The 16,212-nt window shown below is 37.7% G+C and overlaps 1 protein-coding gene across 2 annotated transcripts in view; it reads right to left on the reverse strand.

Moving 5' to 3' along the window:
* Window positions 1–16,212, reverse strand: part of PEX5L (peroxisomal biogenesis factor 5 like) — a 94,009-nt gene that overhangs the window by 18,281 nt on the left and 59,516 nt on the right. The window contains exons 3-6 of one of the 2 annotated variants that reach the window (XM_026045382.1): window positions 5,664–5,775; window positions 2,759–2,968; window positions 1,320–1,443; window positions 305–401 (exon numbers count right to left, since the gene is read on the reverse strand). In XM_026045382.1, the coding sequence (XP_025901167.1) occupies window positions 305–401; window positions 1,320–1,443; window positions 2,759–2,968; window positions 5,664–5,775 (543 nt within the window). The remainder of the gene's footprint in view (window positions 1–304; window positions 402–1,319; window positions 1,444–2,758; window positions 2,969–5,663; window positions 5,776–16,212) is intronic. The other variant, XM_026045383.1, reaches the window with a different exon arrangement.

The raw sequence follows: 16,212 nt of genomic DNA on the forward strand, positions 1-16,212 counted from the left end.
CATGAAAAGTTAGAATTTCAAAGCTGGAGGAAGGCAAAGAAGATGCTGTGACGAATTCTAATTTAAAATCTTTCTCTCTGTACAGGAGGGTCACTGGTCACTGCAGCAGTAAATACTGAATGTTGAGATGATGACACAGTTCTTTCAGTTTCTTAAAATCTTAATTTGGAAGTTGTGTGAAGATTCAGCTGTATGTGTCTTTTAACTGATGATCCTGAAATTTCCCTTAAATAATTCTTCCAGAATGGAAGTGGGACAGTTCCTTTTTTTTAAAAAAAATACTGAATCTGCTAAATTCTCTTACCTGTGTTGCAGGAGCTAGTTCTAAATCTGATGTTGAATCGGAATCCAAGGCACTCTTGACATTAGTCAGCTCAGGCTGTGATCTGYTTTCCGTGGACCTATAAATAATGCATTTCATGTTCATCCTTGCGCACTAGAAACGCTGCCTTCTGTCTGCCAGTTTCATAAGTATACACTGACTAATTGGGCTATGTTTTAGCTGAATTCTTTAGCTTGCTGATATCAAAAGTGCCCGCACCCTTCTCAGCATCCCCACCCCGGCTGTGTGCTTCACACATTTCTTTTTTGGGGCACCATATCCTGTAACCTCCCATCTTAGAAACTGAARCCCTGTAGAACAATGAGGTTTAACTGACCAAAACTCTCGTGCAAAGCTCGGAGCTATTAAAACACTCACCTAAAAGGCAAGGTGAGGTACAGGCTGGGCACCAGCCGGTCGGAAACCTGCCCCAAGTGCATGGCAGTGCTAATGCCAAGTATGTGCATGCATAATGCAGTGAACAAATGTAGCTTACACACAAAGCAGGCAGCAGAATTAGGCAATGCCTGGACTGTTCTGAAAGGCAAAGCCCAGTTCTTCCTCACTTACAGCATATGAAACTTCAGCTCAGCAGTGCACRAGAGGTACTACTTGGCATGGATATTTTCTTGTGCCTCACCTGGTAACACACGCAACTTCCACCTTCTTGCTGTCAAAGAATTTGAACTGAGCAACCAGTGATGGACAAATCACTGCAAAATACCCTATTTTACTCACATTTTTCTAGTTGTTATAGATCATTGTATCTGCCTATAGGATTCTCACCACCATTTGTTACTTTTCCAAAYGCTAAAATTGTTGGAAAAATGTCATTTTATGGTACATTTGTTTATAATATAGTCTAAAATGTCTGCCTGAACACTTAGTATAATGACAACAGATTCAATAACACTGTGACTTGCCATAAAGCTATCATTTCTGTGAACTAAGAGAGCTGGAGTAGAAATATTTTTGTAAGGAAGTCAAAACGTTGTACCACAAAAGCTCTTTTGATGGAGCTCTGGATGATGATGTTCGTTCCATAGATGGATGACCCTTGCTGCTCCTGTCTCCATGAAAATTCACCTCGTCCCATTTCTCTAGCTGTGTCTGAATATCAACTGAAAAACAGGAAAAGAAAACATAAATCTGTTAAAGAATCAAGCGTTGACATTTTTTTCTCTTCTGTAAATGTAGGTTGTAGGGGAAATTGTGAAGCGAAGTTATGAAAGAATGTTTTAATTAAGGTCCAATCTGCAAGAACGTTGTACAGCTTTCTAGCATAAATGCTCTGAAAATGATTGAGAATTAATATCATTTTTCTAAATCTAGGTTTTAATGGCCAGAAAAAAAGCACTCATAGTCAGTCAGAATGTGACTGGAGCTCTTGACTCAAAGGCAGTGATTTCTATATAATTTATATCTCTTGATAAAATTATAATAGCTCTATGATAATATTTGATATTTTTATTTTCCTAACAAAAAAATAGGTCAATTTGTAAAAATGTAGCTTTGCTAGTGCCTACCATGTAAAACTGACTGTGTAGGCAACTGATATTACTCAGTCATATGCCTGTCTTGCTTTGCAAAAATCAGATGTACAGCTCCTGTCTGACAATCAAGTTCTCAASAGAATTTCTGTGCTGATGAATGGACATTTTGCTACTTTGATATAAATCATTTATATTGCAAATTTCTCGCTTGAAATGCAAGTAATTCAGTTTGGATGTAACTGAATTAAATACATCTTTTCCAAAGCTCATCTGTGGATCATGCTTGGCAGGATATTGAGTTGTGCTGGCTTTCTTTTCTTTTTCTTTTTTCTTTTTTCTTTTTTCTTTTTTCTTTTTTCTTTTTTTAATCTGTATGAACATAGCTCTTCTGTCAAGAATGGAATTTTTTTCCTCCAATATGTCTAGATAAAGCACTATATTACAAATACAATGCGTATTTTGACATCTTCAGTTCTGTAAAGGACATCCAATGTGAGTTGCCACTGACTTGGGTCCTTTTCCAGCTTCTCATACCTCTACAGATTCTTCTGCCATTTTATTGACCATGCTTATATTCTTTTTTGGAAAGTATCTATTCAGGTGGGATGCACGTCTTTATTAGCTGAAATCTTAATAGCATAGAAATGATGAAAGAAGATATGTCTTCAGAAGAGAAATGTATTATTTTTGTAGTAAACGTATCAAAAATAGTAAATAGATATTCTTCCCCAAGTATCCTTTACATTAAGGATACTGGCAAATAGTGCTCACATTGGCAAAAAGGGCTCACCATGACAGGGGTTTACAACGTGAAACAAATTTTACGCTCCCTGCTAAAGTGTGATGAAATGAAAATTTCTTTGTTGTAGTTTTGTGATCATACCAAGGAGGAATTGGTGCTAAGGCACGCTGTGAAGCACTCATAGAATAACTACACTCTTACCTAAATCTAGTGAAGACTTGTCTGATACTCTAACAGTCTGGACTTTCTGCTCAGTATCCGCATTGACAAGGTCAGAATTGTCTGTCTTCTTTCTGTGGGTTGAAGCTTTTAAGCCTTCACCTCTTGATGCATTCTCTGATTTCTTTGCTTTGTTTTGGGTTTGTAACACAGGTTCACTAAGATCCAAGAGATCCAAAGCTGTTGATAACACTTAGAGACAAAATGTTAGAATTCAGTGTTGTTTTAATTCAAATAGCTCACATCTGTTAATCTCTGTTTTAATTGGAAAAGAAATTACTAAATTAATGTATCTGAGAAATTATTAAATTAATGTATCTGCATTTGCCTATAGCAAGCATTTATTTCCTCACAAAAGATGATGGCTAACATGTTCAAATATGACTAATAATTATAGGTACTTAATTCAATTTAAGAAAGCTTGATTTGCATAAAAGCTTTTCCCTCTGAGAACCAGCCTTTCTCAAGTCTTAGGTACTGAAATAACTAGTCACTTTTGAAAAGCTTAGTCCACAGCCRTTCTTTTGATGGGAGTATTTCTGGTAAAATTGATCTCGTAGATAAAATATAACTTAGTCTTAATAGCTTATCAGGTAGTAGTAATAGCTGCTTAAGACACAACTGATAAGCCACATGCACCTCACAAAACTGAGAAATGGACAGCTGCCTCTAACACTGCACYTTCCAAAATGCTTTTCAGTGATGCTAAATTATGTTTGTTTTCATTAAGCAACATTTTAAATATCTTAAAAAAAATCTTTCGTTTCCTACTTTTGCAACTCATCTTAGTTTCCTGGAACTATTCATTTATGGTAAAAATTATATGTTATTTGTATTCTCAATGTTTCTGGATGAAGTTTGAAAACTACAGAGGAGATCTGCATGCTTAATTTTCATTAGTTCATTGAGAAATTGGCTTGTTTTAATCTGCTGTAAAAATCATAGTCTGAAATGTGCTTTCTGTCCTTGATGTAACTGTGTATAGAAGCAGACTTCATCACAAATATGGCAACAACGAGAGTAATTGCAGAGTTAGTGGAAATTCATTGTTTTATAGTTAAGAAAGGATGTGGAGAAAACAAGAGCTAAGTAACTTTTGCCCGTGAGTTAAAAGGTGCGAAGAACAACCCATGTCACTCTTTCCTTAAGCCACGTCTGTATGAGGCAGAAGATTTGTGAAAGGTGAGGAAGAAGCAGTCATGCTAGAAAAGCTGCAAACACGGTCAAGCCTAGCGCTCCCAAAGCGATCCTCACAAAGGGAGAGCTGTGGCTRCAGCCTGACTGGACAGGGCGTGAGATTGCGGCTGTAAACATTCTTGCTGTATTGAAAGAAACAGGACACTAAATAGTTTTGTAATTAACAGGACATGCCCAAGAAATAACAAWAGAACATAGCACAGAAGACTATAACATGAGTTTCTCTGAGAAATAACCTGAATTGCCCCAAATTTTCTGGTTTTAGGTCCAAAAGGAGTAACTATGCTTAGTAGTTGTTTCTACAGTTGTTGCTGGTGGCTTTTTTTTTTTTTTTTATCTTTTGGGGGATAAACATTGACAGATGTGGTAAATTCTATTGATATCTCTATTATAGGACTGTACCAACATATAAAGCATGCTTCAGTCTGATTTGTTTTTTCATTTGTGAATTGTTTAGAAAGTAATATTTTAAAAGATTTAGCTCTTAAAACAGTCAAACTCTTTCCCYTTTTTATCAGCCTATAGGGTGGTAAATCACTGAACTTTCCCAAATCTTCACAGTGCAACAATTCTTTATTTTGCTATTAAGAATGCAATTAACCACCCCTAAATCAGATAGATACTCAAGGCAGATATAGGAGCTACAGATAGTTTTTTTTTTACAACAAATACAAGTCTTACATGACTTGAGGTATTTATATTCATTTCTGTAGTATTTTAGCCTATATACAAAGAAAAACTAGTATTTACAATTTTTCTTTTAATTCAATGTTCCAATTTCTGCCAATGTTCCAATTTCCAATTTTAAAACCTGCATTTTGTTTGCACATATTAATTAGATGTGAAGATAATCATATCACTGATAATTATTCACTTTCATAATTTGCATGTATATAGATTTTAATTAAATGGCTTCTAACAAATCAAGTTTTAGGAGATAGCAATAGAATAGTGCTATTGTACACTTAAGTGATTAAGTGATATTAAGTGATGAGCTCAATTGCTTTGATAACCTTTGCACAAACACCCAGTAGGAGGAGGCCCACTTCTAAAAACACCTCTAAAAAACAATACACCTTTCTTAATCCGGTTTGCATTCCGGATTTTCTCTTCCTTTTTATATCTGTTTTGCTCTCTCACCCAAAAATGAAGCTGCTAAGAAATCTGTTAGATCCTTTCACAATTAAAACCTCTGAAACCAGTAGTAAATGTATTTTTTTCAGTGGGGAAAGGAACATAATCTGAATAAATTCTTCTCATAGGTGTTCTCTGTGCCCTGATATCTCATCCTTTTTTATTATTATTATTATTAAAGCAAATCTTTCTAAAATAAGGAATGAGTCCAGTTAAAAATTGACTTAAATGTAGCTTCCCCATGGGTTAAAATTTTGTGAAAGCAACAGACTGAGGATTTGCTGAGCTTATACGTTCTCCCTGTTTTACAGGATTCCCTTTTTCTCAGCACTAAAATCTGAGATGGAGATGGAGATCTGAAAAAAATTTGCACTCAAACATAATGAATAAAGTTTTTCTGCTAATAGTCAATTCATAACTAAAGACAAGCTTGTAATTTTGTGAAATTAGTAATTTTTTTTAAGAGACCAAAAGAAATCACTTGACAAAAAGTAGCAGTGTTAAAATGAAACTGGAATTATTTCTCCTTACTGAGGAATAACAGAGTTTTGGTTACCTGCTGTGTTTGATGTTACAGGCCTTGCAACAGCTTCTGGTTTAGTTTCACAGAGAAAGTCATCAATGGAGGGGCTCAGGAGGGGTCTGCTTTCTTGTTGCTCGTTCACCAGCTAGCAACAAAAAATTACAGGGTCAAAGAGCATTGTTGGGGTGCAGAATTTAAAGCAGTATTTCAAAGAAATAAAACATTTTCTTACAATATAATATGCTTTATTTTTGGTTGTGAGAGAAAGAGGTTGCATCAATTAGGACATGTACAAACAGCTCTGTGCTCACAATTAAAAACTTCATTTTTTTTTTTAGAGGCAAAATTTTATTCCAGTTTTACAAACAGCACAAAAATAAAGCAGCAAGGTGGTTCTTCTATAGCACGTGTTACATAGTATTCCTTGTGAGCTAAATTATTCAAGGCCTGATGCAACTCCCTTCAAATCAATGAGTGAAATTGGCTTTCTCTATCACCAAGAGACCAAGGAGGGCTTTTTTTTACTATTTGGAAGTACTCGTATTTTTTTTTTTAGCAGTCGTACTCTCCTCAGAACTTCCACAGCACCATTTCATGCAGAAAATGTGCATTAGCCCATTAAACAATAACCCACCGAGACATAAGACACTTCTCCGCAATGCAAAGACGTATGAATGACAGCGGATGGAAAATGGTGAATTCATGAACTTTCTGGATGAGTTCTGACTGTGTGAAGACTTTGTCTTTACGAGCAGGTTTCGTCTTTATTGTAATTGCACAAATGTGCTGTTTTTGTGCTACATGCAAGGAATCTCCCTATATACAGGCTAATTTCACCTATTACGGATTAAAAGGGCTGAATCGTAAAATAGTCTCAAAAGCAGAAGGAGCCTCTCTGCAATCTATCCCAGATTTTTTGGAGGATCAAGGCTTAAGCTGACATCTGTGGATGACCTCGGGTGGTATAGCCTGTATTTATCTTTAATAATGGGAAAATGTGTTTTCCCACTGTCTGTTTCTTTTATCTCAAACTGTCTGCGCTTTACTTTTATCTTCTCTCCTCTTCCCCTCCTCCTTTCCTTTCTCTCTGCTTTTCCTCTCTGCTTTTCCTTTGCTGAATTTTCAGAATTTTCTGTAAGTTGAACTTTTAAATTTAGGATGCTGGCAACGCTCATCCTCATTTGACTCTATTAATAGGCATCTAGTTATGCCAGGATAGCCTCTAAACTTACTACAGTCAATAAATACTGTCAGGTTACCTTGACCTAACCTGATATTACCAAGTGTCTAGTAAATAGTGGAGCTGTGGAAATAAAAAGGAGCAGGTTTGTAATTTTGGTGTGTCAAACATTTATGATGATACCTGAAGCCTAAAGCCAGTGGATGTGCAGTATGCATAGTATGTGCAGTCACTCAGATGCCTAGAACTTTACATTTTTTTGCACTGAAACAGGGATTTATGTGAGTTACATGGAAGACAGATGAATGATTGCTTGCCCAAGGGTGAGTAGGAGAACGTGCAAATGTGGGCACTTCTTCAGGAATGTGGCAGTGATGCAGCTTCCCAAACTCTAGCTCTGCCTATGCTAAAATCAGAACGCATCTGCATTCTGCACACTACAAGGGAATTAACCTTGTGGGTTTTAGCTCTTTCCAAATTAATCACTCAACCTCCTGTCTCATTCAAAACCCAGAAGTTGCTCATTAAATTTGGTAAATATCAATGTTTACTGGGAATGGTGCAAACCTGCACACCTTTCATGTTCTTTAAAGAAGCTCTACCTGCGTGCATTATCCCCAGAGATATTCTTTTATCTAATATTGCTATCTAAGACTTATGAGGACCTAGTTTGTCTCCATATTTATATTTTTCTAACTATAATTTGGCCACAGTATTTTAATCATTTCTATTGGTGAAATAAAAAGTGAATATGCCTAGATAATCRTTATCTAAATTACTCTTAAATTACTCTTACAGCCAGAATTACTGCAGTATCCTCACTTTCTTGCATTTACTCATCGTATTGCAGGAGCTGGCACCAGTACCAGCTGCTGGACTTTCCCAATGGTGAAGTTACATTCGTAACATCCAGCAGAAATACTGTGAGAGCCAGGAGATCAGCCGGATCTTCAGTGTTTTATTTTGTAATATTTGTGCCACTTGTGAGGAATAGAAGCAGAAAATTTATAGGAATCATTGTAAATATAAAAACTTCATAGTAAATACTGCTATTATTTCTGTATCTTGAAAGGTGCTATAGAATACCTTATCACATAGGACTTGAACKCTTATCAGGTTCCCATTACATTCCATGGGACTTTTCTCTAATAAGAATGAATGGGGGGAGAAGGAAGAGAGGAAAGATTCTGAGAACCGAAAGAGCCAAGGTCACTAAGGGGAGACAGCAAAGAATAGAAGAGCAGAAGACCAAGTGGAGAGGCAATTTATTACAAACCACCTTGGGCAGGTAAGGGGTTAAACTCAAGTAAGAGCAGCAGTAATGTTGAGCATCAGAACCATTCATTGAGATAGGACTATAACCCAAATAGATCTGAATTTCTCCAAGGTTTACCTTAGGATTAAGTAGCATGTATCTGCCAAATATTTCTTTTTTTTTTTTTTTTTTCTCACATCTGGCTATCACATCCCCAGTCACTTATTTATGATGTTATGTTTATGTTTATTATGTTTATAAGGAAAGTCTGATCAGCAACAGGCCTTCATTAGTTTGGTGTGAGATGTGCACTGCTCACAGTCCCTTGATAAAATTTGCCCCCCATCAAACTGGAAGATTGATGGTGTTTTCCACTTTTTCATTATAAGTTTTGCCAGCAAATGCCAAGATTTAATTTTCACTAAATTGTTTCATCTTTCTGCTGCATTTGCAGCAGATTTGTTTAATTAGGAAGCCAATAGGTTCTCTCTGAGACACTCGTTCTGTGAATAAACTCCTTGGAGATGGGCTGCCCGGATGATGAGAGGAGTGGAAAGCCTGTGGTACAGGGAGACTGAAACAGGTGGACTTGCTTATGCTAACAAAATGAAGACTGAGTAGGAGCATAATTTTTCTTCATGTACATAAGAGGACAGTGGGAGTTAAGCAATATTCCAGAAAAGCTTCTTTAACTAATGATGAAGGCTGGAACAGGATCAAAATTACACAAACTGGCCCTGACTGGGAATTAGTCGAGTCTGTCTAACTTCCCTAGCAGGTGTGTGAACACCTGCTTGTAGGGCAGAGGAATGTCTTGTAGAGATTATTCCTGGGAAAAATAATGTGCTTTCGACTAAAATATCTGGGTCAAAAACATAAAAAATGCATTCAGCCATCAGCCTTGATTACTAGAATAGCTCAAGTCTTAGTAAACACGACCTGCACATGTATTCTAATATAACATACCAGGTACATATTTTTGACATGAGAGATGCATTTCCTGGTGTATCCAACCTCAGAGTTTCAGGAAAGCCACGCACTGATCATTCTTGTGTAGATGAGCGGGTGGTGGGGCTGGTTTCTGGCTTCAGGGTGAATGTGGTGCCATCGGGGAGCCCTACCCTTGTGCTCCAAATGCCATCTCACCACCTCATCCACTGGGACAAATTTATCCCCACTTTAAATCTACTTAAGTTATTTAGGGCTGTCAGGCATGAATGTGGAGCAGCATTATAAAACATTCATGGGATGAAAGCTATAAAGTCRTAATTTCTGGTTCTCAAGCACCTTTTCGGGACGAATATCAGAGAGCGCTTTGAAACACCCCCGAGTGAAGGCGGCACCGCTGCGGATGGAGGAGGGCGGCCCGCGCGGGTGACGCGAGGTGTGGGGCGAGGTGGGGAGGGCTGCACTGGGCGCCAGCGCGTGGGGTAGCGGCGCCGGGCAGTGTTTGTCCGTGCCCCATTGTATGGGCCACGCCAGGGAGATCGTGTCTGAGAAACTGCTGACTTCTGAATACTCACTTAGCCTTGCAGCACCAAAAAGCCTCATGTAGCCTCTGAGAACTTATTTTCTCCATGTAAAATCTATCTTAATTAGAATGGGCTCCTTTACCTGAGGGGCATTGAATCTGAATTGGCAAATTCAGATGCCAAGTCTCAGCAAGAATATAAAAGCCACCCCTTTAGATTCAAATAAGTTTTTGTAATTGGTTTCTGCTAGTATTTTATGTAACTGTTCTCCAGTGCGTCCCCCTTCCCCTGACCATGGAGCTGCTGCTGCCTCTCCGTGGTTCCCCCTCCAACACTCGGACAGAGGAGAGCTCTGGAGCAGATGCCAGTCGAGGGAATGGGGCTGGAACAACTGGTTTGGGTCAAAAAAATGCCCTGCTTTCCATCTAACATTGAGGTTATGCCGTGGTGAATGGTGGACGATGCTGAAGCTCCTGGTAAGGTTTGGTCTTGGCATCACCATTTTAAATCCTCTATTACACTATTTCTAATTTTTGTTCTGTTTGCAGTGCAGAATATATACTTTAAAAAAATATTAGTAGGGTATTACATAATATTAAGCTACATGACTCAGAAGCTAGAGGGGAGGGTCCAGGCAGACATAGGCAGCTAATTAGCGCCTAGGTTTTGAGCACATAGTGAACTAGTTCTCTGGAATTAAGTGCCCAAATTTCTTCTGTTGTCCATGCGGAGGGGTAGGTGCCTATGAAAGCAGCTCTAGGGGGAGATCCTGCCTAATTCAGGCACTCCCCAAGGAGGCTTTCAAAGGCATGAGCTTCCCCACTGGCTATATATGGAACTTACTGTAGTAAGGCGGGTTCAACAGGCACCTAAAATTTAGATGTAATTAGATAGGCAAGCTAGCTGCATTGGAGTCCACCCACTTGATCATTGAAGCTGACTGAGCCGCTGAAGGAATATGTCACTAGCATGTGACAAACAGGTAAGTTCATTAAGTTAGCTGGTTTGTTGATTTATATGGCTTGTCTAACGGAGATCTCCTGAAGCAGGAATTGACTTTAAGTAGCAGCTGATTTGTATGACATATAGCAACGGTTTTTGGATAGATAGGACCWCCATACTTCTCCAGCCCATAGCGATTGCTAATGGGCTTCACCAGGATAAGAGGACACAGGTGAATTAATTTTCACTAATGAGCATTTCTGGAAACTGATAAATGGGAGCCACAGCTACAGACTGAAGTTCTTGTTTTATAAAATATAGCTGCTTCTAAATATGCTATCCTTTCAGCTGCAGCTATGGATTGCTATCTTGGCAGGATAAGAATGGGAATAGCTTCTCATCTGCTCACTGAGGTAGGCTTGGGAAGGATCGCCTTAAAAAAGAAATCACTAATCTGGTACTTACGTTCAAATTGCTCAAGGTATGTTTTTCCTCACCCACTTTTCTAACAAATCTGTAAGTATTTCATAATTAACCCCCCACACCATTACTGTCTGCTGTTTAGTGTGATTGCTTCTTGGCTCTCTGTGTCCTCCCTATGCCAGGGTCATGATTCTTTGTTGTCACACTAATGTGAACTTATGTCCGAACAAAACTGACCTGTCAGACCAATATTTGGCTTTCCTGAGAACACCGAGTGAATAGAAGGCACAATGTGTAACTGACTTCCCCCCAACGTGATTTATGAGAGGCTCTAAAACTGGGACAACTCATCTCATTCTCCAGCAAAGAGCAGGGTCGTGTTGCTGCAGCTGGACCAGCCTCCAATGAATCAGAGGTGACAACATCACACCTAGAACCATACAAGGTAAGGGATCCCCTGAGGATTAATCTTAACAGCTGACCAATTACTTGGATGAAGGCAGAGAAGCTGAGGCAAGATTACTAGAGGCACTATATTAGATATTTAAATTCATATGCCAGCCATGTTGTTCAAAACCTGTTTGTTGTCCAAGTCAGTAAATGATGATGTGCTCAGGCTGTCTCTGCATTGATGGCAGAACCGGTGCCGTGATCGCTGTGTCACAGGGGCATCCCACGCCTGGACCTGCACGTTACCGTGTGCAGCCGTGACGGGCTGCTAAATATCTCACAGGTCACCAGCTCTTCCTCTCTGTTACCCTGGGTCTGGCTATGAATGGCTATGGAAACGAGAAGGGAGCAGCACCCTGGCCCAGAGACTGCAGCTGTGTCAGGCTCCCGTCTCCTGGCCTCGCTCCAGCAGAGCACTTAAGCACGTCCTGCACAGCTCAAGGTTGAGCACAGGCTCAAGTGCCTCGCTGGATCAGAGCCACGGGAGAAGTTGCTCTTGCTGTCATATTTTGACAAAACAGTGACTGACAGTCTGGCTTTTACTAGTCATAGGAAAGCATGACTTACTGTAAACCTATCTTTCTTTTGCATTAACATTTATATGTTTTACACACATTTGAGTTTAAAAAGCTGTTTATCAAAGTCAGGAGATACCGCCTGCTTTTTCTTTCTCTATTTTTCTTTTCTTCCATCTATATTGCTTCTGTGGTATCATCATATGGATTTTATATTAGCCTTATTCTGTCCCTTATCTAAATAGGAGAATTACCCTGCGAGGGTGTTTGAAGACCAAATGAACTAAGCCTTGTAGATACTTAAATATCTTTGAATATAGTCAGTGAAAAATGGCAAAATAAAGAAGTCGTTTCTGTAGTACTAATGAAGTAGTTTATGAAAATACCTGCTCAGGTAAATACCTAGTCTCCTAAAATCACCTAGTAGTTAACTGAGTAATGAATTTCACACTTATGCTACAGAATCCAGTATTGTCCGCTGAGAAAGCGGAGTCACTTAAACTGAGTCTTTCTGGAGAGCGACAAACCTCACAGTAGCTCCTACCGAGGGCAAATGGTCACTGGTGTGGACGGATTCTGGTGTCTGCATCACTCTATGTGAAACTCCCACTGAAGAGGCAGGCTAAATCAGAAAACCACAGCTCTTAGATGCTTTTAAGTAAGGTTCAGAGCATATAAACGAGAGGAGCCATTTTCTTTGATCATGTTGTTGATATACTTTATAATCCTCTTGGCTACTATAACTATTGCTTATACAATAGTAAAAGAAAATCATTTTATGTTTTCAGAATCTGCTAATATTTTTCATTACCTGTAAGTAAAGACAGACAGCACACAGGCCTGACATGCGTGCGAAAGTGCTGCGTGAACTAGCAATGATCCATAGATAAATTTGAGAATTTCTATACTAGTGGACTATCTGTAGCTTTATGTACTATTTAAAGTGTTGTTTGTAATCAAAAGACGTTATAGGAAGATGCACTAGTGCTTCTTATTTTGAACTCCAGATCTTTATATCCAGACTGTAAAGATGGAGGAATAAATATCAAAAATACCATGGCTTATCACAAAAGGTCACTTTTGTAAAGCTCATGTGATTCCTACTTATTTAGACCTGTGTCAATGTCCTATGCCAACTTCCCATGCAACCAAAGCAGACTTTTACTGTACCTTTGCTGTATTGTTGTACATAGGCTGTAATTTCTTTGGAATCACCTTGATTCTCTTGTCCTTTCTGCAGGTTTTCTTCTAGAGCATAGTATGTCTAGAATAAAGCTACATTTTTGGTTACATTCTTGTGGGCAATCATAGAGCCAAGTCATAACTTCATGTGCARTTCTGCAGTCTTTCTCCATGGGGTAAATTTGCTTTGAAATACTTTTGCAGCTTGAAAAGCTTGGAATTGGAAAGCACCGTGTGCATTTGTAGAACTTCTGTGCAGAAAAAGAGTTGCACGGCACAAATAGCAAGATGTGCTGAACAGAGCAATGGTGGGTATGTGGCTTGCAAAACTTTTAAGGATAATGTACTTTTTACCTCATATATTTCTTACAAATGAAGAATCTACAGTCCCCTGAAAATAAATTACTATTTGCAAACAATCTGAGAATAAAACCCAGGATTTTTATTCCATGTGTTAGGAAGATTCAAACAGGCAATTCATGTGTCTATGGAATAGCAGGATACTTTAACACATGTGAAACTATATGGTTACTCTTTTATTTTATGGACAAAATTCACCATCAATTTCTATGGTAATTTAAAATTATAACTGTTATTTCATGGAAGAAATCTATTTAGTTCATGAGGCAGAGAAATCTCTTTAGGCAAGCAGCCAGGTTCAGACTTTTAAACATATCGTAAGGCAACTTTATTGGTCTCATGAGAACATTCCTGCTGGAATTATATATACTGTCCTAAATGGCAAATAATGGCAATGTTGGGCAATATTTAACTTGTAGATAAAGAATCAATTAATATTTGTACTGCAAAGCATGCATTTACATTGTGTGTGTATTTTGTTTTTTATACTCTCTTTGTATTCACTCATTTTTAATTAACAGTTGGAAAGACAGACTTAACTAATGCTTAGTGGTCACATTTTCTATAAATCACTAAACCTTGAAAAGAATATAAAAATACAAACAGAGGACCAATCCTGCTAAAATCAATGGGGAAACTATCACTGTCCATGGAGAGCTTAGTGAAATGTAAAGTGAATCAGTGTAGTCCAAGGTTAATTATTACTAGGCATGATTTTATATCTTTATAGTTGTCTATTTTTAAGCACTAATATACATCCATTAGATGAAATGGGGTTACCTTTGATTTATATGGATGTAAAAGAGAAGGAAGGCAACTATATTAACTGAAACTGCTGTATTAACTATTTCTGTTGTTCTGTTCTAATGTTATTTAGCCAACATAGGGTGGACTCTAATGCTACGAAGCTTATGAGGACATAATTGATTCAGAACAAATACTATTAACTTCTAGATAGAAAAACATGATTGTGCTCAAATTCAGAGAGTGAGCCCTTTACACACAAAATCTTCTGGTGTCATTGGGAGCTGAACTTTGGACACTTTATTCTGCTTTCTTAATGGTATTGAAAGGAAATGTTTAGCAAATCACCTGAGTCTCATGGGGAATAGACAGTGGAGCTTGAGCCCTTAATGTTGGGGTTTTACTCGTAAGCCTTTGCAAACGTGAGTGTGTCTGGATTAATTATTATAAATGAAGCTTTTTTCCAAAAAAGTTGTTCCCCATTAATGACAACGGAGAGATTACGCATCATCGTTGTCTTCTAATATGGGGAAAAAAAGAGTAACTGATGGAATTAGTTGGGGTGTAATTGTGGAACATGGTTATTGGAAAACTTGTACATGGGAATAAAATATTTCCATTTTTCATGGGAAAGAATACAAATATTTTTACTAATAACTTAATTTTGACTTAGTTTCTGTTCTCTGGTTCAAATTCTAAAATGTTTATTTTAACTAGGTAAGCTTTATGCAATGAGCATCAAATTAATATTCTCATATTAATATCTCATACTTTTCAGATGTAAGCAGAAGGGATTGGCTTTCAAGAAGTAATTTACATTTCTTTTTCTTCTTGGTCCATTTTTCTTGGACTTCTATATCCCAGAGGGTACACGTGTYGGATGGGAATCATCCTCCTGGGTCTTTCTRTTACTCTTACAGGGATCCTGCCATGACTAAGCTCTCTTTTTATGTTCTCTGAAACATCTGAATTAGGTGTGATGAATCTGGGACCAATAAATCCTGTGACACTTTGAGATTTATTTGTTTAAATTCAGGTGGTTAAACTCAACCTAAGGTTGCATTTCTTTTAATCCTGTTCAATAAAGCAGTTCATCATATTTTAAGATTTAGGTGTGCATCAAAGTACTTCACTGAATCAGATCTTTTGAAGTTCACTGACCTGTAGTAAAATGGGAATTTTGTAGTTGGCTGTACAATTAAACTTTGACTTCGAGGAGTATTTAKGTTTAAAATTCATTTTAGATAATAACTCTCAAGTGAGCCTTTTTCCTGTTGAGAAATTCAGAGGAGATATGGAGAGAGTAACAAGGAAATCTTACTTTAGAATTCAGATCCTTTCATGCACAATTTTCTCAATCCATGGATTCAGTTAGCAGTACTTTTTTTCCATGTATTGGCTTTATGTTAATCTTTGAACTYCTGATAAACTTTCTTTCTCTTTTTCTAAATTCAATTCACATTAAAAATACTTTTTTTCTTGATTTGTATCAGTCTCTTCTGAATTATCTTAACAGGATGAAGGGAGACAGCTGCATAGTGTAGAGCTGTATTCTACAAAATCCTATTAGTAGTGAAAGCCCACTCTGTACTAATGCTTGATGCATTAAATTTGGCAACTACTGAATGTCTTTTTCATACCAGTAAAGTGACTTTCACTGAAAATAATTGAGATAGTCACAGAAAATAGATGCTGAAATGCCTATTAAACTACCAAGAATATGCCTCTGCTTATTGCAATATACTCATTAATGTTGGCACACTGGTCAAGGTTCCCAGTTGCCATATATCAGCATAACCCCGCTGGAGCCTGCAGGTCATTTTTGGCTTGTGCTATCTGAATACTTTCATCTATATATGATTACATAGAATAACTGCAGACGATATCAAATAACCTGTCAAGTGGGAACTTCATTAAAATTAAATTGATAGGGTTTGTTTATGCCAACAAACAAGAGTCATATTTTACAAGTGGAGCTCAGCTAGGAGCATAATAATAAAATGGGAGTATATGTATATCTGATTTATTCTGTGCTAGATATATTTGCAATATGTTACAA

The sequence above is a fragment of the Nothoprocta perdicaria genome, unplaced genomic scaffold, assembly GCF_003342845.1.
Source record: "Nothoprocta perdicaria isolate Ctin4 unplaced genomic scaffold, notPer1 scaffold_4, whole genome shotgun sequence".
NCBI classification, from domain to species: domain Eukaryota; kingdom Metazoa; phylum Chordata; class Aves; order Tinamiformes; family Tinamidae; genus Nothoprocta; species Nothoprocta perdicaria.